The 27058-nt window shown below is 38.9% G+C and overlaps 1 protein-coding gene and 1 pseudogene across 2 annotated transcripts; both read left to right on the top strand.

Moving 5' to 3' along the window:
• The first annotated feature begins 21 nt into the window (after nucleotides 1–21).
• Kctd9 (potassium channel tetramerization domain containing 9) lies at nucleotides 22–26277 on the top strand. 2 transcript variants are annotated; one of them, XM_034497750.2, is made up of 12 exons: nucleotides 22–213; nucleotides 7919–8040; nucleotides 9726–9769; nucleotides 12065–12161; nucleotides 12757–12815; nucleotides 13003–13131; nucleotides 16770–16837; nucleotides 16950–17045; nucleotides 17740–17889; nucleotides 21340–21445; nucleotides 22083–22216; nucleotides 24414–26277. In XM_034497750.2, exons 1-12 carry the CDS (start codon nucleotides 166–168, stop codon nucleotides 24528–24530), a joined length of 1170 nt encoding a protein of 389 aa, XP_034353641.1. In that variant the 5' UTR covers nucleotides 22–165; the 3' UTR covers nucleotides 24531–26277. The 2 variants fall into 2 exon arrangements, with proteins under 2 accessions (XP_034353641.1, XP_034353642.1); XM_034497751.2 differs by lacking the exon at nucleotides 17740–17889 and having other exon boundaries at nucleotides 57–213.
• On the top strand, nucleotides 19813–19931 carry LOC117706361 (5S ribosomal RNA; annotated as a pseudogene).
• Nucleotides 26278–27058: the final 781 nt, after the last annotated feature.

Genomic DNA, 27058 nt, shown 5'->3' with positions numbered 1-27058 from the left:
GGGACTGAGGGTGCGTGCGTGAGGAGTGTGGGGCCGACCAGGAAGGTGGCGAAGGGCGGAGAGTCCGGGTGGGAGGCGGGAGGGGTCTCACGGGCGCGGAGCGCGGCGGGTGGCGGGCCGGCAGCGAGGGTGGCGGCTCCCTCAGGACCCGGCGCGGGCGGCGCGATGCGGCGGGTCACGCTGTTCCTGAACGGCAGCCCGAGGAACGGCAAGGTAAGCGGCAGCAGGGGCGCGACCCGGGGACCCCCGCAGCCTCCGACTGCCCGGGGCAGTTCGGCTACTACAGCTCCGAGGCGCCGCTGTCACCTGAGCAGCTGGCCGAGGTCCCCTCCCACCTTCCCGCTGCGCCTTCCTGTCCTTTTCGGTGCTGAGTAATTCTCAGCCCGGAGAGGAGGCAGTGATCACGGAGGCGGGTGACTCTGGACAGGTCGGGAGAAGGAAACTCCAGGGGACCGTCCAGTGACATCCTCAGAATGAGGACCTGGTCTGGACCGATTTCCTTCTCTCTCAAGGTGCCCCTGGCCCCTTGCCCCATCACTCTGCAAACTTTTATACACGTTTTATTGTGTCGCCTTGTTTTGATTCCTTAGAGGACAGTGACAGCAGACCTTCGGAATGACTTGATTTGACTGTAGCCTTAGCCGCGTTTAGGCCTCTGTGGAGGGCGTGGTGCTAAATATTTTTCCGATGTTGCAGCTGCCTCTTGCCCCACCCTTGAAAGTTATTCTTTGGAAAATGTTGGCTCTTTCTGGCAGACTAGTAATGTGTGGTTAAATGACTGCCTCATACATAACTAAGCCTGTTTAAAATCTCAAAAGTAATGAACCCTTTTAAAGTTTCAGTTCAAGGTACATTGGCTCCACTCTATAATTGGCCATAATACTTTGATTCCCCCACGTATACATAGCAGAACTATTCAAGGGCATTAAAGTGGCTCGGGGGCCAGGGGGCTGGGGGTGTGTTTTTTCAACCATTCTGCAGTTTTGAATAAACAGATTCTGGAAATCTGATCCACAGTGGGGTTTGTGCTCTGCAATTTTATTTTCTTAAAGATTTGATATTCACACAGAAATAGTATTCACATAAACTCAGCCAGTGCTTCAGAAATACACCCTGAAAAGGCTGTCAGTTCTGATCAACTATTCCTTAGCTTCTCTGTAGTTGGCTAGTAGTCTGTGCAGTTTTTTATTGAGAGATTTAGTGTATCCAGTGTTAACAGTTGTATTGATAAGCACTTTTTAATCAACTCTGTTGTGTGACTTAATGAAGTCAAAGTGATTAGAGTTCCTCCCAAGTCCTCAGCTCTGCTCTAAATCTCTTCTGAATTCACTGAGTTATTGTCCAAAAATTGAGCGAGTTGCTCTTGGTGTATTTAAATTTTTTAAAACTTCTAAAAAGTTAAAACTTTGGTTTTGACTGTGAGTTTCCAGGTTAATTTTACTTACTTTAAAAAATGTTGAGACTTACAGAAGATTGGGGAAAGTACTTCTCAAATGATTATGGGTACATATGCTTTACAATGATCATAAGACTGAACCGAAGAATATTAACATTTAATATTTAAAAGAAACTATGCCCCAATCCTAAGCTAGAGAACATGTTCCAAAGCTGTTTCCTTTCAGCTGATGGAAAAAAAAAAATACTAAAATGACTCTTGTTTGAAAACATCAGAATCCATACTGCCTGCATCAATGTATATGGATATGTAATGTATACATAGTCACTATATTTAATCAAGATTGACGTAAACATGACATGGATGCTCATTAAAATATCTCCAAATGAAATGCTACTCCGAAATAGTTTGTTTCCTGTCTATAAAGTCAAATATATTGTTTAGATTGTCTCTTTACTTACCAGGTGTCTATTTGTAATCCCCTAGTCAGGAGAATAAGTTTCTTGAATGCATTTCCCTCTTACAGCATTCTTTTATGGCTACTGGGCTGTGATGCAGAAAGGCACAGATTTCAACATGCATTTTTATTTTTTGTTTTTTGAGACAGGGTTTCTCTGTATAGCCCAGGCTGTCCTGGAACTCACTCTGTAGACCAGGCTGGCCTTGAACTCAGAAATTCACCTGCCTCAGCCTCCCAAGTGCTTGGATTAAAGGCATGCACCACCACTGCCCGGCCTCAACATGCATTTTTGATTTGTGTAACTGATTAGTGCTTTTAATGTTGATGAAAGAGCTGATTTTTTTTTTTCTAAATAAAATGAACTACCATGGAGGGCGTGAGATGACCCTTGGGGTTTGGGAGGGTGTATATATTATTTATATTTTTATTTAAATACAATAATTTTTTTTAAAAAAAATCTTGGTTTTTCTAATCTGGAAAAGCATGGGAGCCTACTTTTTCTTCCAGAACAGAGGTCTTCATATGTAAATAGATTAATAACCAACAGCGTATTTACCAGTTGGTTCTTTGACATATGATATATAGAAGCCTATAAGTAAGTTATAGAGATTTACATCACGAAGTCTTAATTGAGTTAGCCATCAACTAAGTGCCAAGTGACTTTAAAACCTCAAAGAAACTGCAGATTGAAGGCAGTATTAATTATGAAAGCACAGAAAACATTGAGAAAGTGGCAAAGCTGACTGCTTTTCCTAGCATCAGCTGTAACTTAAAATAATAAAAGGATCTCAGAAGCCAGTGAATGACATGTTTTAAGAAAATTCTTTGCTTAATAACTGCTATAGTCAACTTTTTCCTTAGAGTATGTTGTTCTTTGAACTATTAGCCAGTAGTATGATGAGATCGTCCTTATCATGACATGACATGAGCATGACATGAAAAGAGTATTTTCCTGTACATGCAGACAAAGGTCTTGGATTTTGGGATTTGGGAGATGGCTCAGGGGTTAATGGTATTGCATAAGCAGCAAGTGTGAGGAACAGAGTTGGAATCCTAAAAAGCAAATATTGGGCAGATACGGCAGTCCACCAGTAATTCCAGGCCCTGAAGGCAAAGATGAGGAATCCCAGGAGAAAGCTGGCTCTTTATGCTGGCCATGTTGGCAAATGCAGGGATTAGTGGAGAAATCCTGCCTCAATGAGGAAAGTCCAGAGCAATGGAAGAAGACCCTTCAAATCAACCTTAGGGCTCAACATGCATGTGTACACACGTACATGCACACCTGAACACATGTGCCTACACACATTCAAACACACATCCACGAAAAAAAATAAAAACCTTCATTGTTTAAAGGAAATATATATTCTGCAGAATCTCACCAAATTTAATAATAAATATTTAAAAGATTCTTGCTGGCCAGTCTGTAGTCTAAGTAAATAAAAGTCCTTATATCATTTAGGAAAACATTTCTGACGGTGGTATACAGTTCACAACTAAATAACTACACAGTTGATTGACCGCAAGCCCAGAAACATTCTACTGATGGGCTTCGAAGATTATACTCCCAAAACCTTTGATGTGTTTGAATTATGGGGGAGGAGGGAGCTGATACTGGATCCAGAAAGGTCAGCTGTGCCTACACCTTTCATCTTTTCTCTGTGTGCCTCCCAGTTTTCTTTGATGCCTTTAATATTCCCTGTAAAGGTTAGGTTTAAGAATATGTAATGAAGATTCAGACATCTAAATAAAATGTGTGGTTCTGAGCAACCCCGTATTAGTGCGATCAATAATGAGCTGGGCAGATCCTAGGCTGTTTTATACAGTGTTCTTTCAGCTACCACTTAACAAGTACTGTGTGAGTGTGGACCTTCATGCCAAATGCTACAGACACAGTAGACTAGGAAATAGCTGTATTCTGGACTGATGTTTGCATTCTTAGTCCAGGAAATCACTTTTCTTCTAACGCGGTATTAGGTCAGAAATATGTTGTTGGTATCATATATTCAGGCTTGAACTCATTACATTATTAGAGGTGAAAATCTGACTCATGGAATCTAACCCTTAGAGCTTTGTGTTCTTTCAGTTTGTTTGTTCTTTAATATATTTGATGTATATAGAAGATTGCAATATAAATTATGGATGTACATCAAAACAAAAGGAAAATACTAAAAGCCATTTTCATTAATTTTGTTTCTCTTTGTTGCTTTTGAAGTCTTTCCAAACTTGCCTTTTTTCATTTAATATTTCTATCACTTAGTGATAATGTCTGCATTTTATGCTTTAGTGAAAGCCATATATAAACACTACCACAGTTTATCCATTCTCCTGTCAACAGACTTGTGTCATATACAATTCTGTGTATATACTTTAGCATAAAGACAAAGAATTTTCTAGAGTGCTTTATGCGCAAAACCACTGGGAAGACTTGAAAATCAAGGGTGTCCTCCAACCCTAGTACTGAGTGAGGCTAGGCTATATAATTCTAGCACAGTTCTGGTAAATCTTGCCATTATAGGCTTTGGACTGTAATTTGAGAACCATCATCAACCCCTCCACTCCCATGCCCATCCCCTGCTGCCTCTCCAGAAAGATGGCTCAGCAGTTAAGAATACTTACTGCCTGTTGAGGACTGAAGCTTAAATATCAGCGCCTATATCAGGTGTCTCACAACTGCCTATAAGTTGAACTCTAGGGCTTCAAATGTTCCTGGTTTTCATAGACACCTGCACTCACACCATTCCCCCTACTCAGATATATAAGTTTTAAAAGTAAGCCCCTGAGTTTGATTAGTGCTGCTTATATGCATGTGGGTATGGGGGCATTCATTTGAGTATGGACAACCTACCACCAACCACGTCTTAAAAGGAAAATGACTCCTCTTTCTTTAGCAGCCTCAACTGTCAATAGCTGTTTCACTCGGGCCTTACCCTTTGCGTCCCCTCCCTTAGTCATCTTGGAATTTTGACTGATTTGATGTGGTAGACAGGTCTTTTGCAGGAACTACAGCTCTTAGGAGTTAATGTGTTTCTCAGCACTCCTCATCCACTAGCTCTTCCGTTCTTTCTGACCACTCTTCCGAGAGGATTCCTGAGACTTGGATTGGGGAAGTTAATATGCATGGTGCATCCACAGCTGAGTGCTCACGGTCACACAGACTCTGCACTTTGATCAGTTTTGAGTCTGTTCATTAACTGTTACCTACTGGAGAAAGAAGCTTCCCTCACCAAAGTTGAACAATGTTAAATCTATCCTGTCAGAATTTTCTTTTCTTTTTCTTTCAAGGCAGGGTTTCTCTGTATAGCCCTGATTGTCCTGGAACTTGGTCTATAGACCAGGCTGGCCTAGAACTCAGAGATTGGCTTGCATCTGTTTCTCAAGTGCTGGGTTAAAGGCATGTACTATTATCGCCCAGCTAGAATTTTCAGTTTTTAATGTTTTCCTTTTTGACCTCAGGAGTATTAGACCATTTTTTTTAAGGAATAAAATAATTTTCAACTTTGTTAGAATTGTAGGTAGAGTGAATTGAGCTATTCATTTTAGGTAAGAATTGTTATTGGTGCTTTGGTTAGATAAATCAGCATGCATAATTTAGCCATTTCATATTAATAATATGTTTTCTAAAATGTTGTGAGAATGTTAGACATGACTTTAAATTGATAACCAAATGCTAATAATAACTCTCCAAGTAAAAAGTATATTGGCCCAGTGTAAGGAAAAATTTCAACTTTATAGAACTCTTCAATTCTTCCAGTTAATTCTATTTTTTCTGTTGATGATCTTTTGGTTGTCAATATTGTTAATTATTAGATTGTCAACTATGAATTTTATTTTTAAAACTAGTATCAAGAGCATGGAGACTTTAAAATAAATTAAAAACTTTTCCCTGTCCTTGTGTAACAGAGTTTTTCATAATAAATTTGGAAAACTAAAATTTAAAAATTATCAGTAGTCAATTATAGTTTCATTATACAAACATACTCACTTTCAACCCTTTTATAAATAGCCCTTCCAATTGCAATTATATCATATAATTCGTCTTCCCATGTAAATTCTTGTAAAAAACTTATATGTAACATATGTGACCTAGTTTAAAACTCTGAAAACAATGACATTCCACTCAAAGATTCGGGGCCTACCATGAAGCAAGTAATGTAACATTTAGCCTCGTAGAGTCTTCCATTTCAAAGCTTAGGATGACACTTCTTTAATTTTCAAATCTATGCTTTTACTGTGTAGTCTAACTTGCCTTCAGACTCCCTTCTCCAGACTCTTCGGTAGCAGAGGCCATCTCCCTGTTACACGGTTGTTTTGTGTTTAGCTCTGCTCATTAGCTGTACCAAGAGTAGTTGGTTGATATTCATAAAACAAATGGCAACTTTTGACAAATTCACTTTGCCATTGAAACTTTTTAAGGTTTAGGTAAAAAGGTGTTTAAACTGATTTATTGATACTAAAATAAAAGTTGGATTCAATTTATACCTTGATTCCTTAGTTTTCTAGCCAACATAAAGTTTTGACCCATCTTGTGTATAGGCTTTGCCAGTCACTGGTGGGGGTTTGATTTCTTTGTCACATGTTCAAAGTTGATTCCATGGCAAGTTGAAAACAGGGACCCTGTTATTATCTTGATTACCTTCTATTGCCATGATTAGACACTGTGACCAAGGTAGCTTATAAAAGAAGGTATTCATTTGGAGCTTACAGTTTCAGAGGCTTAGAGTTTATGACCATATGGCAGAGAGAATAGCAGCAGGCAGACAAGCATGGTCTGAGAATGGAATGGCCATTCTCAAAGGCCACCTCCAGTGACTCACCTCCTCCAACAAGGTCATACTACCCAATCCTTCCCAGTTTCACCTACTGGGAATTAAGCATTCACATATATGAGCCTCTAGGGACAGCTTTCTTTTGATCCACCTTAGAGGGCAGTAACCTCCCCTTCATTACTTACTATAGGTTGTTTCCTAAGTAAAATAGGTGCTTCAGCGTTGTTTGCTTTACCCTGTTGCTTAGAACAGTGCTGTCCAGTAGAAGTGTGGTGGTAGAAAATTCACATGTGTGCTGCTGAATGCTAGATGCTAAAATCTGGATTTCATAAAATACTAGTCTTTGAAAAATTAATGAGGTGGGAAGTTGTTACCTTCTCTGTGATAGTTGATGGGGAGAATAACCTGCTAAATAGCAGAAAACTACTCTAAAAAAAATGAGCCATTCCTACAAAGAAATTAACACAAGAACAACATAAGGACTTCAGGCTTAGGCACTTTATTACGCTCATGTCCTCATAAAACTGAAGTAGATAACACTTTTTAAAAATTACCAGTTAAAGTTACAAATCGTAGAGTTTGTAACTGATAGAAAATACTAATCTAGATTTAAGTTCAGATCTGTCTTCAGAATTATAGTGTTGAACATTAAGATTCTATATTACTTTTGGTTGGCTGCAATTTCTTATTATTGTTAAAAATAGATTCTCCTCTCATATAATACATCCCAACCACAGCTTCCCCTTCGTCCGCTCCTCCCAGCTTTCCCCTACCTCCAAGAGCAGGCCTTCAAGAGACAACAACAAAACAAGATATAATCAGACAAGGCAAAAGCCCTTATATCAAGGTTGGCAAGACAAGCCAATAGGAGAAAGAGTCCCAAGAGTATGCACAAGAGTCAGAGATACACCTGCTCCTACAGATAGGAGTCCCACCAAGCTGACAGCCATTAATGGATGCAAAGTGTTGGTATCCAACACTCTGCATCCAGCTTCACAGAGGACCTGATACAGACTCATGCAGGTACCATACTTGCTGCTTCAGTCTGTGAGCCCTTCTTAGTCTATTCTGTGTGTCATGTTCTGGTTTCTTCCCTTCCCTCTGACCCCTGCACTCTCCCCTTCTCTTCCTGCAGGCTCTTATTTTCTAGTTTTGAGTTTGTTACAATAGGAGGCACAGAGTAATTGCCTAGCAGGCAGAGTGCTGCATCTCCTAATAAATAGTCTTTTAAGTTCTAATCTGTAATGTCAGTGAGTCATTGTATATGTTCTTCATATTGATCTGGTCTGTTCACAGGTGGTTGCTGTATATGGAACTTTGTCTGACCTGCTCTCAGTAGCCAGCAGTAAACTCGGCATAAAAGCCACCAGTGTATATAATGGGAAAGGCGGACTGATTGATGATATTGCTTTGATCAGGTAACTCTGACCTTTTTAAGGCCGTCAGTCGTGTACCCTTGCTTCTTGGTGTTGTGCTATTACTTATGCTATAGTTTCACTGCTGTTTTGAAAGCTGAGTTTTTGCAAGGGATTGTCTGGAAGTCACTTGAATTTAAAGTCTGCTGATCAGATAGAGAACCATTACTCTATTTTATTAGTACCTTGATAGTCTACATTGGTCATATATGGCACTGAAAATTTTTTCTTTATAGTAATTTAAAAATTTAAAAATCTCTTACATGCCCTTGTTTATTGTTAAACTCATTTTTAAACAAATTTTATAAACATCACAAGGAATGCTAAATACTACAAAATTCTAACCAGAGATAACATCACGGGTCAACCACAATATTACTTTTTTAAGCTGCTTTTTGTTTTTTCAGTGTCCCAGGTAGATTATCCCTTGAAACAGGTGTTAAGTTCACTCATTCCTCAAAGGATGAGACAGTTGTAGGACAGGGAAGTAATTTACCAGGAAGATGAAGAAGGAGACATCCTAGGTAGAGACCATACACTGCTGGTGTGGTCTCAAGCTATGGTTAAGTTATTCATCTGATTGGCAGAGCATAAGTTTTTAATTTGGTGCTGCAAAGACTGTAATGCTTTAAATGATATTGTATATGATAATTAATCTACACTCAAATCCAGGGCAGAGTGTCTCTCTAGTCTAATAGACTTCCTTTACAACCATTGGTTCTATCCATTTTAAACAGGGAGACCAAGCATCCGAGATGTGAGGAGTATTACCCTGGGCATAGATGGTGGAAGTTTGATTTTTGTCAACAAACTTTCATTTTAATCTAGAAATATTAACTAGCAAACTGAGCAAGTAGAAAATATAAATGTAAATGTAAAGAAATTAGAATTTTTTAGGTTTTTTCATTTTCTCAGTTTCTATGGATAATTGACCAACATCACTGAATATTATATATCAAACTAATTTTTAACATAAATTTTATTCCCATGAAAAACTCAATGTATCCTATCTTGATTCACAAAATAACTCCTGTAAGTCCGATGGAGACGACTGTGCAGAAGTGTATGAGGCTTGCACTATGCTTTCTGGCTCACAGCAATGTCTCTGATCACTGAGTTATACTAATGGAGCAAGGGTGGTCAGGGAGGAGGGTGTACTGGTAATCCAAGAAGATGGGTGAGTTGAGGTATTTAAGTGTGGTCATGGTGGATGTGTGGTGAGTAGGTGTTTAGAACAGAGTTGCTCAGGGTTTCATTTTTTCAGGATTTAATTTTATAGTTTGTTTTAATTTCCAAAGTATCCAGCTGCTAATTATTTGAGAAAGCACTCCAATAATTTATTTATAGGTAAAGAGTTAATTTAAAGACAAAAGTTGCCTCTGGCTTCAGTCATGTCTTTTGAACATAAAATAGTACATTCTTCAATTAATATAAGGCCAGATTCATAAATTTTGATAGTAAGTTTTTGTTTTGTTCCATTTAAAAAAATCCTTTGATATCCAGGATCAATTGTGTTTGACTTTAGATCTAGTGAGGGTTAAACAGAGCCCTGGAGACAGCTTCCTCGTAGATAGGTTGGTGACAAGACATGTCATCTGTAGTTCTGAGGAAGAGTTCAGATAAGTCATAGTTAATTAACATGCTTTCTAGCTTTTTGATTGTGGCTTTTTAAAATTTGGTTTTCCCAGGGATGATGATGTATTGTTTGTGTGTGAAGGAGAACCATTTATTGGTAAGTAACTTTGTTAAATACCTATTTTATGTAACACAGTAATAAACATGAAATGGTGAATACTTTATAAGGAACTGTATGACTTAACATGAAAAAATCATGACTAAACTCAGATCTTTACTTTTTTTATTCTTCACTGTTTATGTCAAATTACACTTATTTGAATTATAATTATAGTTTATATATTTCCTCCTTTAAATGCCTTTAAGATGTCCTAGATGTATACATTTGTGACCTATGACATGATAAGGTAGTTTTGATTTTATAAATAAATATTCTTAGAAAGTAATCTCTAGAGTTTCAGTAGTATTCTGATTGCTTACTTGTACCCATGTGTTCCTCGCATAGTGTTTGACAGTCCTGTACTGCCGATCAGATCTTAACGTGAAAGCATGACGTGGCTTCAGCCACTATCTTTTCATTTGGAAGAAAGTGTATATATTTGAATATCTCAAAAGAAAAGACCTAATGCATAAGTAAGCAACTATTCTTTAACAACCACTTAATTTTGTTTTTTATACTTACCCATGGGTGTGTATTTAAGTCTTTTTAAAGCATTACTGTCATTGTATTTGATGGATAGAGGGGATTCTTCAGAGTCTTTGCTTCAGGCAGTAGCCACATTAAAAGTAAGTGTGCTGCCATGTTGGTACTTGCTTAGAAAGCAAAGGTGGATCTCTGTAAGTTCCAAGATAGCCTGATTTACATCATGAGCTCCAAGCCAGCCAAGGCTACATTGTAAGACTCTTGTCACCAAAATACCAATAACAAAATAAATGTATAGCCTCTTCTGCTTCTACCTTAAACTATGAGCAGATCTTTTCCCATCATCCTGTACCACTGGCCTGATTGAAAGTGATTACGCAGTTGATTCTTTGTAGGCTAGCCATAAGAAAAATTATTCATTAAATAATAAAAGTCAGACTAGGGTTTAATTCAGTGAAGAACCTGTGTCTGCTATATATGGAGACCTGAGTTCAGTCTCCTAACCTTTGTTTGGAGGGGGTCCCCAAAAAAGTAACAAAAAAATTCTGCTAGGATTTTTGTTTATTCCTGTGACTTCTTGGACTTAGGAATATTTGATAAGTTCTCATCCTTTACATGTATTGATGTTCCAAATTTGGTCAGTGGAAACCTAGTCGTCTTTTTAACTCAATGTCACTAGTCTTTCATGTTTTCTTTACCCTCTAGTGTAATAAGGTGTTCATCTTACTCTTTTTTGTCTCAGACATGGAACATTATTGTTATAACTTGATGTTATGTTCGAAGATACAGTGGTTATAATTGTTATAAGGCCTTTTTATGATTAGAGTTGGCTATATATAAGTAGCTAGAGATAAAATTGACATGTTATTTATCATAAAGTTTATCATATATTATAAGGTGAGATGTTTATGTTCTGTAATATGATATAAAATATCTCATGGGTTCATGCTGAATCTTTTAGGGTATATTTAGGATTATAAGGTTTTTGTTTACCTTCGTCTTAACTTTCTCTCCTTTTTCCATATTTGTAACCCTGATTTCCAAGAATTCAAAGAGTGCTGGAATTAGAATGTCACATCCGCTCTGTGCCACTCAAAAACCACATACTACTTCAGAAGGATAATCACTGTTTCAATACTGATAGGGTCTGCCAACAGCTTAACATATTTTGTATAGCCTCCTGCCTTGATCTTTGGGTTAAAATGGTTGTGCTTCCACATTGTCAGAAGGTACATCCATCGTGTACTGTCTGTCCTTCCTAAGCTCCATTGACATCCATCCCAAGTGCACTAATGCTTCCTTCAGTGCTTATGCCATTCTTTCTAGTGATTGTCTGTCTGAACATACTCTGATAGATTCTTCCCAGGGTCTTTGTAATCAGTTTTCTCTGGCATCTTGCAAGCTATACAGTTTATGGCTCTGTACTTGAAAGTCAGATGTAGAATCATGTCGAAGTTTATCAAATTAAACTTTAAATATGTACATCTATGTCAGTTTTACAAAGAAGCCCTTGAAAAATTGTTGGGCCACATTTTCCTTTTTTGGGTATTGTAAGTAAGTTATTTCACTTTGTTGTGACATAAAGGGTGGCATGAAGAAATCTGCCCTTACGTGACTATTCTTGATCACCCAAAGGACTTTCCTTCCCTTAGTCTAGCAGCTTTGTGGACTCTTCCTTGGGTTGCTTTCTCATGGTTGTCTGGGAACTTTGATAGATTCTTACAGGGTTTTGCTTTGAGAAATGATTTCATTGTCTTCCCAGAATCTTCAATCTTAATATTTCTATTATTTTTTACATGTTATCTCTAGATCCTCAGACAGATGCTAGACCACCTGGAGGATTGCTAGGATCCCACACAGACTGGCTGACATTGAATGTAGGAGGACGATACTTTACAACAACAAGGTAGGTAGCGGTGTGTGTGTGTGTGTGTGTGTGTGTGTGTGTGTGTGTGTGTTGAAGGACAAAACAGAATAAACAGGACTATACAGGTTCCTTCAATTTTTTTTTTTAAATTTCCTTACAAGATTTTCAAATGCTTCCTTAACAATATGTGAATTGAGACCATTTTTAGAAATTTTTAAAGAAAAATTTTAAATGAAGTTAACCTTTCATTCCAGAGAAAGCATAAATAAAGCATCAATTCAGCTTTACAATTTGGTTTTAAGATATAGTAGTAAACAGATTATACATAGAAATTAGCAATATTTCTAGAAATGACAACTTAAAGATCAGATAATATAAGATCAAGAATATTGTAATAAAATGTTTTGCTATTATTTAAATAAAAAGATAATAATGCAGAATTAAATCAAAGGAATTGCCAGATTAGAAGAGATGTTGGCGACTTACTGCACATTTTTGTTTCCCAGCATTACTCCTACCAGGTTGTAGCATGCATCTCTTTGAGAGAACAGCTGAACTCAAGTATACTCTTGACTTAAATATGTTTGTTTGTAAAGACACATGAAGAAATCAATTTTTTTCCCTGAATTCTTAGGAGCACTTTAGTGACTAAAGAGCCTGACAGTATGCTGGCGCACATGTTCAAGGACAAAGGTCAGTAGAACTTGTTCTCTCTTTTTTGGGTCCATTTCATGTGAGCTGACTTTGTAACTCGAGTGGGATGAAATAATTTTTATAGCAGTAAAGACATGATGGCATGTTATGTGGTGTTTTTTTCTTCCACAAATTCTGACCTTATTTTTGTTTGTGGGGGGATTTTCTTTATAAAATGGTACCACAGGTGTCTGGGGAAATAAGCAAGATCACAGAGGAGCTTTCTTAATTGACCGAAGTCCTGAGTACTTTGAACCTATTTTGAACTACTTACGTCATGGACAGCTCATTGTAAATGATGGCATTAACTTACTGGGTAAGTATTTCACAGGCATCTGTGTGCTGAAGTACGGAGATGTAGGTATCAGGATGGATAGGTCGTCTTTCTGCCTGGGTATCTTTGCTTTTATGTCTCTTTAGCCCATACATTTTTTTATTTGGATTCTAAGTAGATTTAAATTCTATCACAAGGGACTTTGATAGGTTGGTATTGTTTCTTTAGATTAAATGGCTGCTTCTTTACTTTAAATTCTGGACTTACTATTATACTGAGTAGTGAAGTAAAAAGGAAGAAGGAGTTGATTTGGGCTTACAGTTCCACAGGGAAAGCCCATCATGGTAGGAAGGCATGGCGGCAGGCAGCTGGAGCAGAAAGCTGAGAGATCACATGAAGTAGAAAGTGCACTGGAAATGAGACCAGACTAGACTATAAACTCTCAAAGCTTTCCTCCAGCAAGGCTATGTCTTCTAAAGGCTCCACAGTCCCTCAGACTACCACCAGATGAGGGACAAGTGTTCCGATATTTGAGCCTACAGGACATTTCTCATAGACACTTCTCATTCGGACCTCACAAGGACTGAAGTAGGGCCGAACTGAGTAAGGCAGACATGAAATGTTCTAGTCTAGTGTCTGGGATCATCTAGGGCTTAGAATGTGAACTCCCAAAGGTTTAAGCACCCTCACCCTTCCCGTTTGTATTGCCCATGGCTTCTCCTCTTGGCTAACCTGGCTTGCCCCCAGCAGCTCTCCTTGGCAGACAATTCCATGTTCCTGGTATCTCTAACTTTCTGCTTTTGAAATCATTACATATTATATTCATGCAGAGACAGTATTATGTGGATGTCTGCTGCCAGCTCAAGTGGTAGTGAGGTCCCCTTAGACTAGCAGTTCTTAACATGTGGCTTGAAACCCTTTGGTGCTCAAATAACCCTTTGACAAGTTGCCTAAGACCATCTGTATGTCAGAGATTTGCATTAGGATTTGAAACAGCAGAAAAATTACAATTATGAAGTAGCAATGAAAATAATTTTATGGTTGGGGGTCACCATAACATGAGGAACTGTATTAAAGGGTCACAGCATCAGGGAGGTTGAGAACCACTGCCTTAGACTATGGTGTCGAGTGGGTACTTGAGTACCTGCATGGATCTAAAAAAAAAAAAAAAAAGCACACACACACACACACACACACTTTGTTAATTGTGCACCTGTCTTCTCAAAACTAAGTCTTTCAAATGAATACAGACCCTTGATCTTGTGGTAGGTAAAGGTCTGGTCAGTTCCACTATTAAAGTGCTTGATCTCTTTGAGATGGTGGTAATCTTTAACAAGCTACCCTTCTAGTCCACAAAGTTATAAACACTTTTATTTTTTCTGACCAAAATACTTGTTTTTTTAATCTTCTTTTTCTGTTGTGTTCAGTTTTCAATGTAAAGCAGGCTGAGTAGCCAGCTGCCTGTGCTGCAGCTTTGATGTTACATTAGCTTGAAGTTCCCTCCACCAGGCTAAGTGTTCTGCTATTTTGAAGTTCACTCTCACTCAAATTCTTGGGTCACGGACGAACATGGGGTCATAGAAAACTTCTTTGCCAGTGTGTAATGTGAACGGCTGTACTCTAATCCTGGTAGAGCTGTGTCAGCCGGAAGTCTTTGAGCCTGCCTTCACTGTCGGCACTCCTGCGGGACTGCTCCCTGAGCTTGTAACAGTATTGCCTAGTAAATCCACTTACAGAGTTTTAAGCTTTTTCCACCCTGCTTTTCCAAATATCCAAATTCTTCCAACAAACGAATCAAAAGCATAGATCCTCATGGTGTGTCACAGCTGTCATTCCACTTCTGTGGTCCCAAGGTTCTGTGTTGATCATCTTTTCACGTCTGTGAGTGAAGAGCTCTCCTAATTCATTCTATACATCATTTTTACTAAGTATAGTCTCCATCCATACATTTTATATTGCCTCCAGGTTCTCCCAAGTCATCTCATACTTTAAAAACAATCTACAGTAAGTTTTTCTGGGACTGAACTGGGGTAGCAGAGCTAGAGCGCACGTCCAGGTGTTGCCGGTGCTGGTAGAAAATAGACTGAGTAGCTTCTCAGCTGACTGTATATGGGGTTCTGTGTATGTAAAGCTTGTCTGGATGTTGTAAAGTTTAATTCTAAACCTATAATTAGAAAAGCATACCGTATTCCCTAAGAGGTTTGATTTACACAAAGACCTTGGTGAACTGAGCGAGAGGCCCAAGAAAGTCTCCTTATTCTGGGTTTCTTTTGGGGTTGATACTCACACTGCCTCTTGGGAGGGATGCAGAAAAGTAGCTGTGAGACTAGGCAGGGAACGTGTGCCTCTGAGTGTGTGCCCGAGGCCGGGCAGGGAATGCGTTCTAGGTGGCTTATGAGTATGCACCGCTCTGAGCTTTGCTTCTTGCTTGGATGGCTGGAAGTGGAGATTAATTTTCATAGGAAAGATTATTTTCTTTCCTCCCAACTAACTGCTTGGCCTTTCTCAGTAGCTTAGAATCTAAAGGGAGGATTATGTCTGTTAATTTTGTAATTCCTGAGTCAGGTTAGCCAACCAAGTAACTGAGTCCTCCTTTGGAACACAGAGCTTAGCTGTGCTCTTACTCACGTGCAGATATGTGCTTATGTAACCAAGCTGAGCCGAGCCTGGGATGGAGAAAACCCCTTTATCATTTCAGAATAAGAGAGTTTCAGTGTCTGGATTACACTTTTGAGTTATTGTTGTAAATTTGACTTAAACTATTACTCATTTTTAATATTTTTGTCTCAGTAAGATATTGATAGCAAGCCTAATCAGATTATTCACTCCATTAATAAAGTAGATGAATTGTTAACATTAAGTGAACTAATTGTTTTTAATTGGACTCGAAGTAATAAAATCACTACTAAATTGACTTTTAGGAGTAGGCAGTGTTCAGATTTTTTGCTCATGGCCTCCCTAACTACAACATAATCTGGAAATGTGCCAAGCTTTTGTAGTAACTTATTTTCTATTTTTTCTTTTGTGAATAAACTTGCTGGTTTTCCCCCTCTCAGAGTCTCACTGTGTAACCCAGACTTGCTAGAAAACTCTGTGTGTTCCAGACTCTCCCCCAACTTCAGTATTCCAAGTTAGGAGATTATATCCAAATATGGCTCAGGAAAAAAAAAAAAAAAAACATTTTCAAAATATTTGCAACATTTTGTGGAAGTGTTCCAAACCACAGCTACTTGTTGCCACTGATGAAGCCTAGGGAGCTGTGTCAGTCAGTCAAGTGCTTGCCTTGTAAGTGTCAGGGCCAGAGTTCGGCTAACTGGAGTGGGTTAAAGACCTAAAGAAGCTGGGCATGGCAGTCTGAGTCTGTAATCCAGCAAGGGCTGGGACAGGCGGGAGGGAGGATCCCTGGACGCTCACTGCAAAGCTAGCCCAGTGTATTGGGCAAAGTTTGAGGTAAATGAGAGACGCTCTCTCAAAAGGGGGTCAGCACCTTAGGAGTGAGTAACATTTGAAGTTTTCCTCTGGGGTTCTCCCACAAGTACACGCAAGCACACACAGAAATAGATAAGCAAATAAGCCTACTTGTTGAACCTCAGCACTATTGTGAGAGTTAACAGAAAAAAAATCATGTAAAATGCAAAATGAATTGTTCTGTGTGAAAGTCGTGTTTTGTATTTCGATAGGTGTGCTAGAAGAAGCCAGGTTCTTTGGTATTGACTCGCTGATTGAACACCTAGAAGTGGCCATAAAGGTGAGGTGATTGTTGTGTTGTGTTGTGTTTTTATCTTGGTCAGTATTACACTTATCCTAAGTATCACCCCAAACACCCCATTGATTTTTTTTTTTTTAATATTGTTTTCAAGAATTCCCAACCACCAGAGGATCATTCACCAATATCCCGAAAGGAATTTGTTCGATTTCTGCTGGCCACTCCAACCAAGTCAGAGCTGCGCTGCCAGGTAACTGAAGCAGACCATTCACGCATGACCTGTGTGTGTCAGCAGATCTAGAGCAGCTCCACAGCCTTCAAGGGCTTCTTGTTTTGTCTTATTTTTCTTTTTTTATGCAAGGTACAATTTAATTATAAGCCATGGCTTTGATTTAATTTTAAAGTGGCTAGTGCAGATAAGATGGAATAGCCTTTTATTGTGCTTTATGTAGCAGTTGAGTAACATATGGAAATTATAGCAGTTTTTTTTTAACTTTATGTTCACAATTACTATGTGTGTGGCTGGTCAGTGGCAGAAACTTTTGTGTGTTAAAGCATCATAGGTTTTGAAGACACCACAATATGTATCTTTTTTCTTCTTAAATAAGATGCTTGGGTTTTAGAATTAATAAGATAATTGTTATCCAGTTGATCATGACTATCGGCAGGTTTGTGACTAACTGTGGCCCCTCTTTAGGCCATCCACCTGTCCATGTAGTATAGCCATCTCTGTCTTAATACGCAGAGATGGAATGCTTTTTACGAGAACCCATGAAAGCCACAGACACCGTGTACTCGCAGTTCCCTTTGCTCATGGCTGATAATAAACTCCACGGATGGAAAGGCCAGTGGCTTCTGATAATCTTGGTGCTTAGTTACAGTGATTAAACTCAATTCAGACAGATGGTTTCAGCATCATGACAGTCTGTGCTTTTTAATTCCAGGGTTTAAACTTCAGTGGTGCTGATCTTTCCCGTTTGGACCTTCGATACATTAACTTCAAAATGGCCAATTTAAGCCGCTGCAACCTCGCACATGCAAATCTCTGCTGTGCTAATCTTGAACGAGCTGATCTTTCTGGATCAGTGCTCGACGTAAGAATCATTCTTTAGTCATAAGGAAAACCAAAATTTAGGCTGTTGAGCATTCTCAAAAGCAGGAGTTGTATGTTTCTTACAGAGTTTTTTATTTCAACATAGATAATTGACCGTGTGGCTGACTTTGGAGGGTCTAAAAGTGAAATGGGTTGGTTTTATGACTTCCATATCCTTTGTGAAATGTAGACCTAAAAGGTTAAATCCTGAAGTGAGGTCCTGAGCTCCCCGAAGTAGTAGACTAAATTTGTCAGAACTTTATTATTTGCAGTTGACATGTAAAGCAGAAAAGAATGTGAAATGCATTGAGCCTCATTTGTGGATGGGAAAGGTGCTGACTGGAATATCTGGAGGAGGGGTCTGAAGTGGATGTGGTAGGCATCATTCTGGAAGTCAGCATCTCGATGCACTTTCTCTCTGCACATATGCAAGACTATGTCATGTATATATGTTTATGCATATGTGTGTGTGTGTGTGTATGTATGTATGTATGTATGTATGTATGTAGTTAACTGGGTCATTCTGGGATTAGAGGATACATGTAGGATAGAGTCAATGACAAATTAAGTTCTTTATGCCAGGACTCTAGTCTGTTTTATTAATTAATTGCACCAGGTATAGCATTTTGCTTTTGATAGTCATTTATTTCATTATTATAATTTTGGTTTTATTCATTAGTTCAGCCTGTTTACCACAACTTTTCTATCAAATCTAGTTAAAAAAAAAAAAAAAAATCAACCAGAGCACTTTTTGGATGCTACTGCTCACTCTTTTCTATCTCAGGATAAACAATTCAGCCAGTTTCAAAATAGGGAAAAAAACCAGACTAACAGCATAACGACAAGTTTGAAAGGCTAAGCCTTCATTGAAATGTTGAAGATTGCTTGGTTTGGGTAGGGACGGAAAAAGATAAAGACAGATTTAATTATTTTAAAACAACTTCTTTTCAGATCTATTTAATTAAGTGTTCTTGTGAACTGAGCCATAGTGTTCTCTGTATGCTAGGACTCTGCCTACCTTGAGTAGTGCACGTCAAGGCCAGTATAAATCACTGGTGAAGTAAAATGTTACAGGACTATAAGTTAATGACTGCTGATAAAATTGGCTTTTGTGGAGGAGTATTGCTGAGCTGTGCACTGAGGGTCACAGCCGACTTCTCGTTGCCTTTGGTATCTGAGGGTGGTTGTTGGTTAGCAGCCATGTGTACTGCAGTGTCCACAGAGTGTGCTCTTATGGAGTCCGTCTTTTGCTGCGCTTCTCACACACTTTATAATTTTGCTTCTTTCCATCCCAGCTCTGAACCTTTGTGGAAAAATCCTCCACTTTGACTGTAAACCAAAAGTGGTCCCTGTTGCCATCACTGTTCAGGAGTCCATAGCCCTCAGCGTGTCTAGGGTGTCCTGCTTTGCCTGGTTCCGACTGCTCAGTCACCTGGCTGCATAGAGCCTGGTGACTCTTGTCTCTACTGCATATTTTTCAGTCCAGCCTTAGGGACTGGCGAGAGTGCTTGCTTAGTCTGACCTGTTTTATAGGCTGATAATCTGCAGCATAGAGACTTGCCAGAGGCCAGAACCAGTTACTAGAATGGGAACTATAATCTAAAGTGTGTTTTCTTTGTACTTTTTTCTTTTAAAAGGACTGTTTCATTGGAAAATGCCAAATGTTTATAAAAATATCATGAGTCCCATTTTATCTTTGTCCATTAGCCTCAGCAAATATCATGTAGTCAACTTTCTCTTATTTGTACCTTACCACAGAATTTTTTACACAGCACAGATATTTTATATTTTACTTATATATATTTCAAAATGCATAAATTTTTATCTCTTAAAGATCAGTGTTATTTAAGAAATATAATATCAATATATACATTTTAAAATAAGAGTAAATGACCCAGCTGCTTTCATCAAAACACACTGCCTCATCTACGGCCATACCACCCTCAACACACCCGATCTCGTCTGATCTCGGAAGCTAAGCAGGATCAGGCCTGGTTAGTACTTGGATGGGAAACCGAGTGGGAATACCAGGTGCTGTAGGCAAAAAAAAAAAAAAAAAAAAAAAACCCAAAAAACCACACTGCCTCTCTTGATAACGTAAGACAGTTCTTATACCTGTGGTGCTGGTGTTCTTAGCTGAATTGCACATGCTCAGCATCACATCAGCAGCCTCCTCCACATTTAGCTTTACATGGCTAAAAATTGTAAAGTTTACTATAGTTTCTCCTGTCTTCCCTTCTTCATGAGATCCCAGAGTATAGCCTTGAGTGTAGACCTTTACCTAGAGAATAACCTGGGAAGTCTGGGTAAATTGCACATGTCTTATTTAGGATTATTAATTAAAAAAACAACAACAAAGCAAAAAACAGTGACATTTATTTGCACATGTCAACATCTTGTTTTGTTAGATTTTCAGGTACATAAATCTAGCCATCCTTTAGTTATTTTGGTCTCTTAATGTCCTTATATCATCTACCTTGGCAGACCTTCTGTACTCCTCGTTAGGGCATAGAGAGATGGGAATAAGCAAGTGTTTGTCCATCGGCTGTCAGTGGGATGACCTCTCTTTTGTTTCCCTCTGCTGGAGGTGACTATAAGCTGGGTAAAATTGCACTTATAAACCAAACGTATTCCTTGATAAATATGGTTATAACATAACTCGATCAGGCTTATGATTTTGGACAAATATAATTATCGTGTATACTCTACCATGTAAAATTTAACACTCTCAGCTTCTGTTTTGTCACAGTTGTGAAGAACTATGTTAATGTCAGTTTTACAGAGACACTATTTGTTTGAATCAGGGTCTCACAGAGTTCAGGCCTGGATGCATTGGATTCCTTAAGAAGACTTAACATTTAAAACTCTCACATGCATTTTCTGACTTTCTACTTTCTTCATTACACATTGTGCTCAGGGTTGGCAGTGCCATGTAGCAGTGGTTGATACAGAAAGACCCAAGAAATAGGTGATTAGCATTGTATAGATAATGGTGAGGTTACTGGTGGCATTAGTGTCCTGGCCTCTGAAGTGATGGGACACCAGGAATTTTTATTTCTTGATCCCTTTCTTGATTCAGAAAACTCGTTCTTTGAGTTGATGCCCTCCTTACTTATTTTGCGTATGTTTTGAACATGTTTTGTAATGTCTAGGGCTATTTATAAAGATAGAAATAGGCTGTCACAGTTCAGGTGTACAAAGCTTCTTTATCTGAACCCGTGTTCTATGTAAAGTGGACATAGTGTTGTTACTTTGCTGTTTATTTCTTTTACTGTAGCTCTTCCAAAAGTTCTCAGCTCTTTCTGAGTTTCATTAAAGGCATCTTCAAGATAAACAGAAAGTAACTAATTGAAGATGTGCTGAATTGGACGTTTCCTATTAATTTCTTTCTTATTGCTTGCACAGATGTTACCAAGTTTAACCCTTACAGCCGGGACTCTTGTGTTCACAGTGTGCAAATCTCCAGGGAGTCAAGATGCTTTGCTCAAACGCAGAAGGCGCATCCCTGAGGCTCTGTAATTTTGAGGATCCTTCAGGTCTTAAAGCCAACTTAGAGGGTAAGAGACTGTCTGCCAAGTAAAAGCTGTTGTTAGAGGTGAAACAGGAAGACTGTGGGCGGACATTCCTCCGAGGTCAGAACTGGAGAGTCACTTTACTTTGGCCTCGGTCATAGGCAGAGGCTAGGCTAGGCAACACCTAGCACACAGGAAATAATGCCTCAGATGTTTAGTTGAAAAGTTAAATATCAACCTCCTAATGTTCAAATAAAATATTCTGATGCTGACAAAATTGAAGAATTTAGTTAAGCCTACAGTGTTTTGTCAGGTTTTAATACCCCAGGAGTGTTTTATTATTTGTGAATTGGGCACCTCATTTACCTGGACTTAGACATGGTGCTTGTGTGTTTCCCTGATTGTGCATTTATAGAGGCATATTATAAAAGTGCTAACTATCAAAAGAAGATATTGTTTTTTCTAAATATTGCTGAAACATTTAAATTTATGCCATAAGAAAATAAATTACTACCATTGAAATCTATATTGCAGGTTAGTTGAAAGATAGATTTCAAGTTTATTTCCAAAAGTTGCATGGTCTTGTCTCATTCCCCTCTGTTAAATCATCTCGTGCTTTTGCTTCCAGTGGATAACTCTAAAGTTTTTAGGTTAAACTCCTTCAAAAACATGCTTCTTGCAGGTGCTAATCTGAAAGGTGTGGACATGGAAGGAAGCCAGATGACAGGGATTAACCTCAGAGTTGCCACCTTAAAAAATGCGAAACTGAAGAACTGTAATCTCAGAGGAGCAACTCTGGCAGGAACCGATTTAGAAGTAAGTCTCCAGTCTGTGAATTTTAATGATGAGAATTACTGGTGGGATCGTGCAGACTGTTGAAATTATAAGCAGAATAATTGTCTGTGAAGCTCCATTTAACATGGCAGGGCAGCTGGAAGGCTATTGTCCCTTCAATTGCCTGTTCAGAAAGCGAGCATGGGGACTCATACCTGTAATCCCGGCTGAGGTGAGAGGAGTGAGATTTTGAGCCTAGACTGGAATAAACAGTGAGACCCTGTGCCTCTCTTCCCCTCCAAGAAATGAGCTATGACTTTTAGATCCAGAGGTAGATCTTACACCTAGATAGACCACTGTTACCTAAGTCATAAGTGCCATTTCCAGATGTGGAGGGAGACTGATATGGTTCTCCGTCAGCCCTGATTTCATTCATCTCCCTTTTTCTTATGTCTTTCTCAAGCATATTGCAATCTTAATAAAGTTTAATTCCAAACAGAATTTTACAGGCCAGATTATTTCTTGAACCACTTGAGACGTTTAAATGATTTCTGGGTTTAAGATTAGGTTCATAAAAAGCTCATTTTAACTTGGCATCATGCTCAGCTTGAATCTCAGCTTGAGATTTTTAATCTGGTCTATTATTTTTCATAAGACCTGTATTCTATACATCTTCTTGATTTGTAAACTTAGGTAGTTTGTTTGTCTGTACATCAGAACTCATTATATAGCAAAGGCTGGCCTCAAACTTGTGATTTCACAAGTGCTGGAATCATAAGTATGCACTGCCATGCCTGGCTCGGTGGCTCTTGTCCACATAATGCTTTCAAAGGCTACTGCCTGCACTAACAGGTTTTATGTATCTGTGCTGTTAAATACAGTGGCTAGTAACCACTTAATTGTTGGTTTGAACTTGGTACAACTGAGACACTAATTTTAAAAATATCATTTAAACTTAAATAGCTACAATTTTCTAGTGGCTGTGTTATGTTGAACAGTGTGACATGGCACAGATAGAATTATATATGAAAATTTAGCTTATTGCAGACTTTCTATTTTGTTTGTTTTAGCTTCGATCTATTGATAGTTCTTAGGAGCAGAGCAGTAAGTTCAACTAAAGAAAAAATTTGCGCCAAAAAATGGCTTTGCACCAAAAACTGCCTTTGCACCATTAATATAGCCCTTTCTATTTTTTTATTTATGTTTATGAGTATTTTGCCTGCTGCATATTCCCTGTGCATGCCTGGTGCTCACGGAGGTCAGAAGAGGCCATTTAGTGGATCCTTTAGAACCTGAGTTACAGATCATTGTGAGCTGCCATGAGTACTGAGGAAAGCATTTACCTGGGGGCTTGCTTATATTTTCAGAGGTCCATTATCATCACAGCAAAGAGTATGGTGGCAGGTAGGCATAGTGCTGGAGAAGTCACTGAGAGCTACAGCCTGATCTCTAGGGGGATGTTTAGAAAATGGCATCCGGTCATACTCGTCAGGTCAACCAAGTCAGATCCTAAATCATTTGAGTTCCACGAGTCATGTTCCCGGGCAGCCACCATGTTCCTGCTGTTCCTTGGCCCTGACTGGGGGCTCTAGCTAGCTAGATGTGTAGGCCCTGGCACCCTCGAGACACCAGATTGGCAGAGCCATCCCCCACGCTGCATCCACAAAGCTTGGCTGAACCCCAGACAATATCTGCCATCCTCGTAGTACCCGGTAGAAATGAGACTCTTAAAGCTTGATGATTATCTAAAGGATTTATATATTTAGAAATGCTCAATCAACAAGATGCCCACACAATTAGAGTTGTTACCCAATATCTAACCTTTTGATAGAAATTGCTACCCAAGACAGCTTTCTATTCTCCATGGCTGATAGCCAAGGTCCTTCTCTCCTTCCTCTCTTTCTCTCCTCCCCCTTCCTTTTTTTCTCTCCTTTTTCTTCCTCTCTTCTTCTCCCAGCTCCACATCCTCTTCTGTCTAATCACCTAGCTCCACTGCGGATACAGTGTAGCAGTATAATGATCCACAAGCAAGGAGAGAGAGACTGGGCCTGGCATAGTCTTTTCAAATCCCAAAGCCCTCCCCCAGTGTCTATTCACATTGCCATAATGCATTAGTAGAAAGGTTTCAAGAATGGGAACACTGGGAATATTGTCCTGTCATGCCCAGAAATCATTCTGTGGGGGAACCAAGTCAGATCCTAAATCATTTGAGTTCCATGAGTCTTGTTTTGTCTTACAGAACTGTGATTTGTCAGGGTGTGACCTTCAAGAAGCCAACCTGAGAGGTTCCAATGTGAAGGGTGCCATATTTGAAGAGATGCTGACACCATTACATATGTCCCAGAGTGTCAGATGAGAGTGGCAAGAGCTGGAGGAAGATGTCCCAGATGAAAATGTTTCCTTATTTTATTTCTCCATCCATCGAGTTGTCTAGTGGAGATAAAATTGTAAGGGAATTTAAGGCATATGCTTGTTCCCAGAGGTGCATAAGGGAAAATAATTGCATTTCCCCTCATTGTGACTGTAACAGAAGAACACTCTGTTCATAGATGTAGAGACAGTAGATCACGCTGCTGCATTTTGAGTGGAGTTGGGGCATTTGTCTGGTTTCTGACCAGGAGTAGTAGCTATTATATTTGCTTTTATTTAGGCATTATGTGGAAGTACCATCTTGGTTTAAGATGCATTTGAGAATTTTAATTTATGAAAAGCACAACATATGCAAATATATTTATTGAATACCTAGATGCAGTAAGGATGTTGAAGTTGGTAAATGCCTTGAAGACTCTGAAGAGTTGTTCAGGTTTATAAATAGCTTTAGTGATGCCTTTCTCTTCGCACACCTATCTAGCTATCACGTGAGGGTGGTCAGTTTAAGACTCCCTATGGCTCTTTTGAGATTCATTTTTATGTTTACTTTTAAAGAAGAAAACAGCTAAATTTGAGTCCTACTCTGTTCTCACATTTTGAGACACAGTGGAAGGAAAGCTCTTGTGTATCATTGTGTAGGAGAGGGAAGGATTCTCCAGTTGCTGCAGCTGTCTAGTGAGCATGCTTCTGCGTCATTATAGGAGAGTTCTACTCTGCAGCAGACTAGGCTACTCTCTCCCTTCACTAGTCCAGTTCTCGTGCTCAGTTGTCAACAAGCACAGGAAGATACTTCAGAACCAAAACACAAGCTTTATCCTGACCACAGTTCATGTAAGGCCAATTAGTTTATACACAACCAGCTTAGAATAGACATTCAATCTAGATCTTCTGCAGGTGGAGCTATACAGTATGAATAAATCCTGCAGTCACCTACCTACAAGAAGGCAACATCAGATAATTATAGCTGAAACCCTACAATGGGGACTTAGAAATTCTAAACTGATGGCTTGATTGTAGTCACCAAAAAAGATTGCTGAACAAAATGAAGCATTTGGCTAGTATACACTGCACTATGTCAGTACCTATGGCTCTTTTTTTTTTTTTTAAATATTTTTTGTTGTCTTGTTTTTAAATGAAATTTTAGTCCAGTTTTCTTGAGTCATTATCTGTGAACACAGCAGTAGGGCCTTTACCTTCCTAGTGGGTGTCCCAGTGTCCTTATGTGTTGCCCAAGAGCAGGGAAGAAGCTGTGTCCAAATGGGTTCTAGATCCTACAGGCTGGTCAGCTTGAGGCAGTGAATCATTACAGATGACCTTGTCTCCTTCAGGAGAGTGGCATGTCTTCATTATTCTGTAGCTTATTCTTATATCTACATATGCAAAGCTTTCCTTCACAGTAAAGGGCTTACACGGGAGGAGAGCACTCCTTTACAGGGAAAGGAAAGCAATTTCAAAAATGAATTATTTTCTTTGTGTTATTATTTTTACCAAGACAGAGAAGTATTGTATTGAGAGATACCTATTTTCATAATCAATATGTGCCTAAATTATATTTAACTCATTTCACTGCACTCTATTTTCAATAATTATAGACTGTATTCATTCACTGAATGGTCCTCTGCAGACAGTCATGAGGCTGCAGAAGGGGCTGAAAGATGTAAACACAGCGTGCTTGGGAACTGCGGGGTTCAGATCTGATGTAAACCGCATTAATAAATGGTGTGGAACGCTGATGGGTTGTTTCTGTTCTTGCTTTTATATGTCAGCACTTTCTGCATTCCCCACAGTTCTTCATGATGGTGCCATGCAGGAGCGGACAGCACAGTGCTCGTAATGGATTAGTTTTGTTGAAAATCCATTAAAGCAAATTTACTTCTTGAGTGTGATTTCCTGATCGTCTTTTCACAGACCACCATACTACAGCACTTTGGGTTCTACACTAGGGAAGACACCCAGTGACTTGTGTTGCTCTGTAGCTGAGGAACATCACTGCTCTTTTGCTGTGTTGAGTAAGAGATCTAGGAGAGAGATTTCTAAGAAAGGGGAAGGGTTCCAAATAGTAAGACTTGCATTATCTCTAGACATGAACGTGTGTGTATATAAGTTAAAATAGAATCTCATGAGAGGGCTGCAGAAAGGTTCTCAGCCTAAATCAGCTAGATGATTTCCATTGATAAAATTTGGGTCTCTACTGGAGTGATTGTCTAAGACAATATATGTCAGGCTCTCATGTAGTCAAGCTCCTCAGAAACCATTTGAGGGATTTTGAATAAGAAAGGTTGTAAAGACATTATTATGATGGCTTCCATTATTAACCAAGACCTATTTTTCTCCAGTTCATTTTATGAATGTTATTTATGTCATAAGTCTTCCCCCAAGTGAACTTTAAATCATCTTTTTATATATGAAAATCTCTAGAATTATATTCAATCACCCAAGGAGGTAGTGTCTTTAAAATGAAAGGCATCAAACTACAAAGGAAAGTGGTTGCATTATTTCAGGATAAAACATGTT

The sequence above is a fragment of the Arvicanthis niloticus genome, chromosome 3, assembly GCF_011762505.2.
Source record: "Arvicanthis niloticus isolate mArvNil1 chromosome 3, mArvNil1.pat.X, whole genome shotgun sequence".
Lineage (NCBI taxonomy): Eukaryota > Metazoa > Chordata > Mammalia > Rodentia > Muridae > Arvicanthis > Arvicanthis niloticus.
The sequence above is the reverse complement of the archived record's forward strand: the minus strand, read 5'-3'. Positions and strand labels throughout refer to the sequence as shown.

Excerpts from the sequence above, each read along its gene's own strand:
- Kctd9 (XM_034497750.2), top strand. The coding sequence starts at position 166 with ATGCGGCGGGTCACGCTGTTCCTGAACGGCAGCCCGAGGAACGGCAAG. Across the intron at positions 12,162-12,756 it reads CGATACTTTACAACAACAAG|GAGCACTTTAGTGACTAAAG; the intron begins GTAGGTAGCGGT and ends CTGAATTCTTAG. Across the intron at positions 21,446-22,082 it reads TCTTAAAGCCAACTTAGAGG|GTGCTAATCTGAAAGGTGTG; the intron begins GTAAGAGACTGT and ends TGCTTCTTGCAG.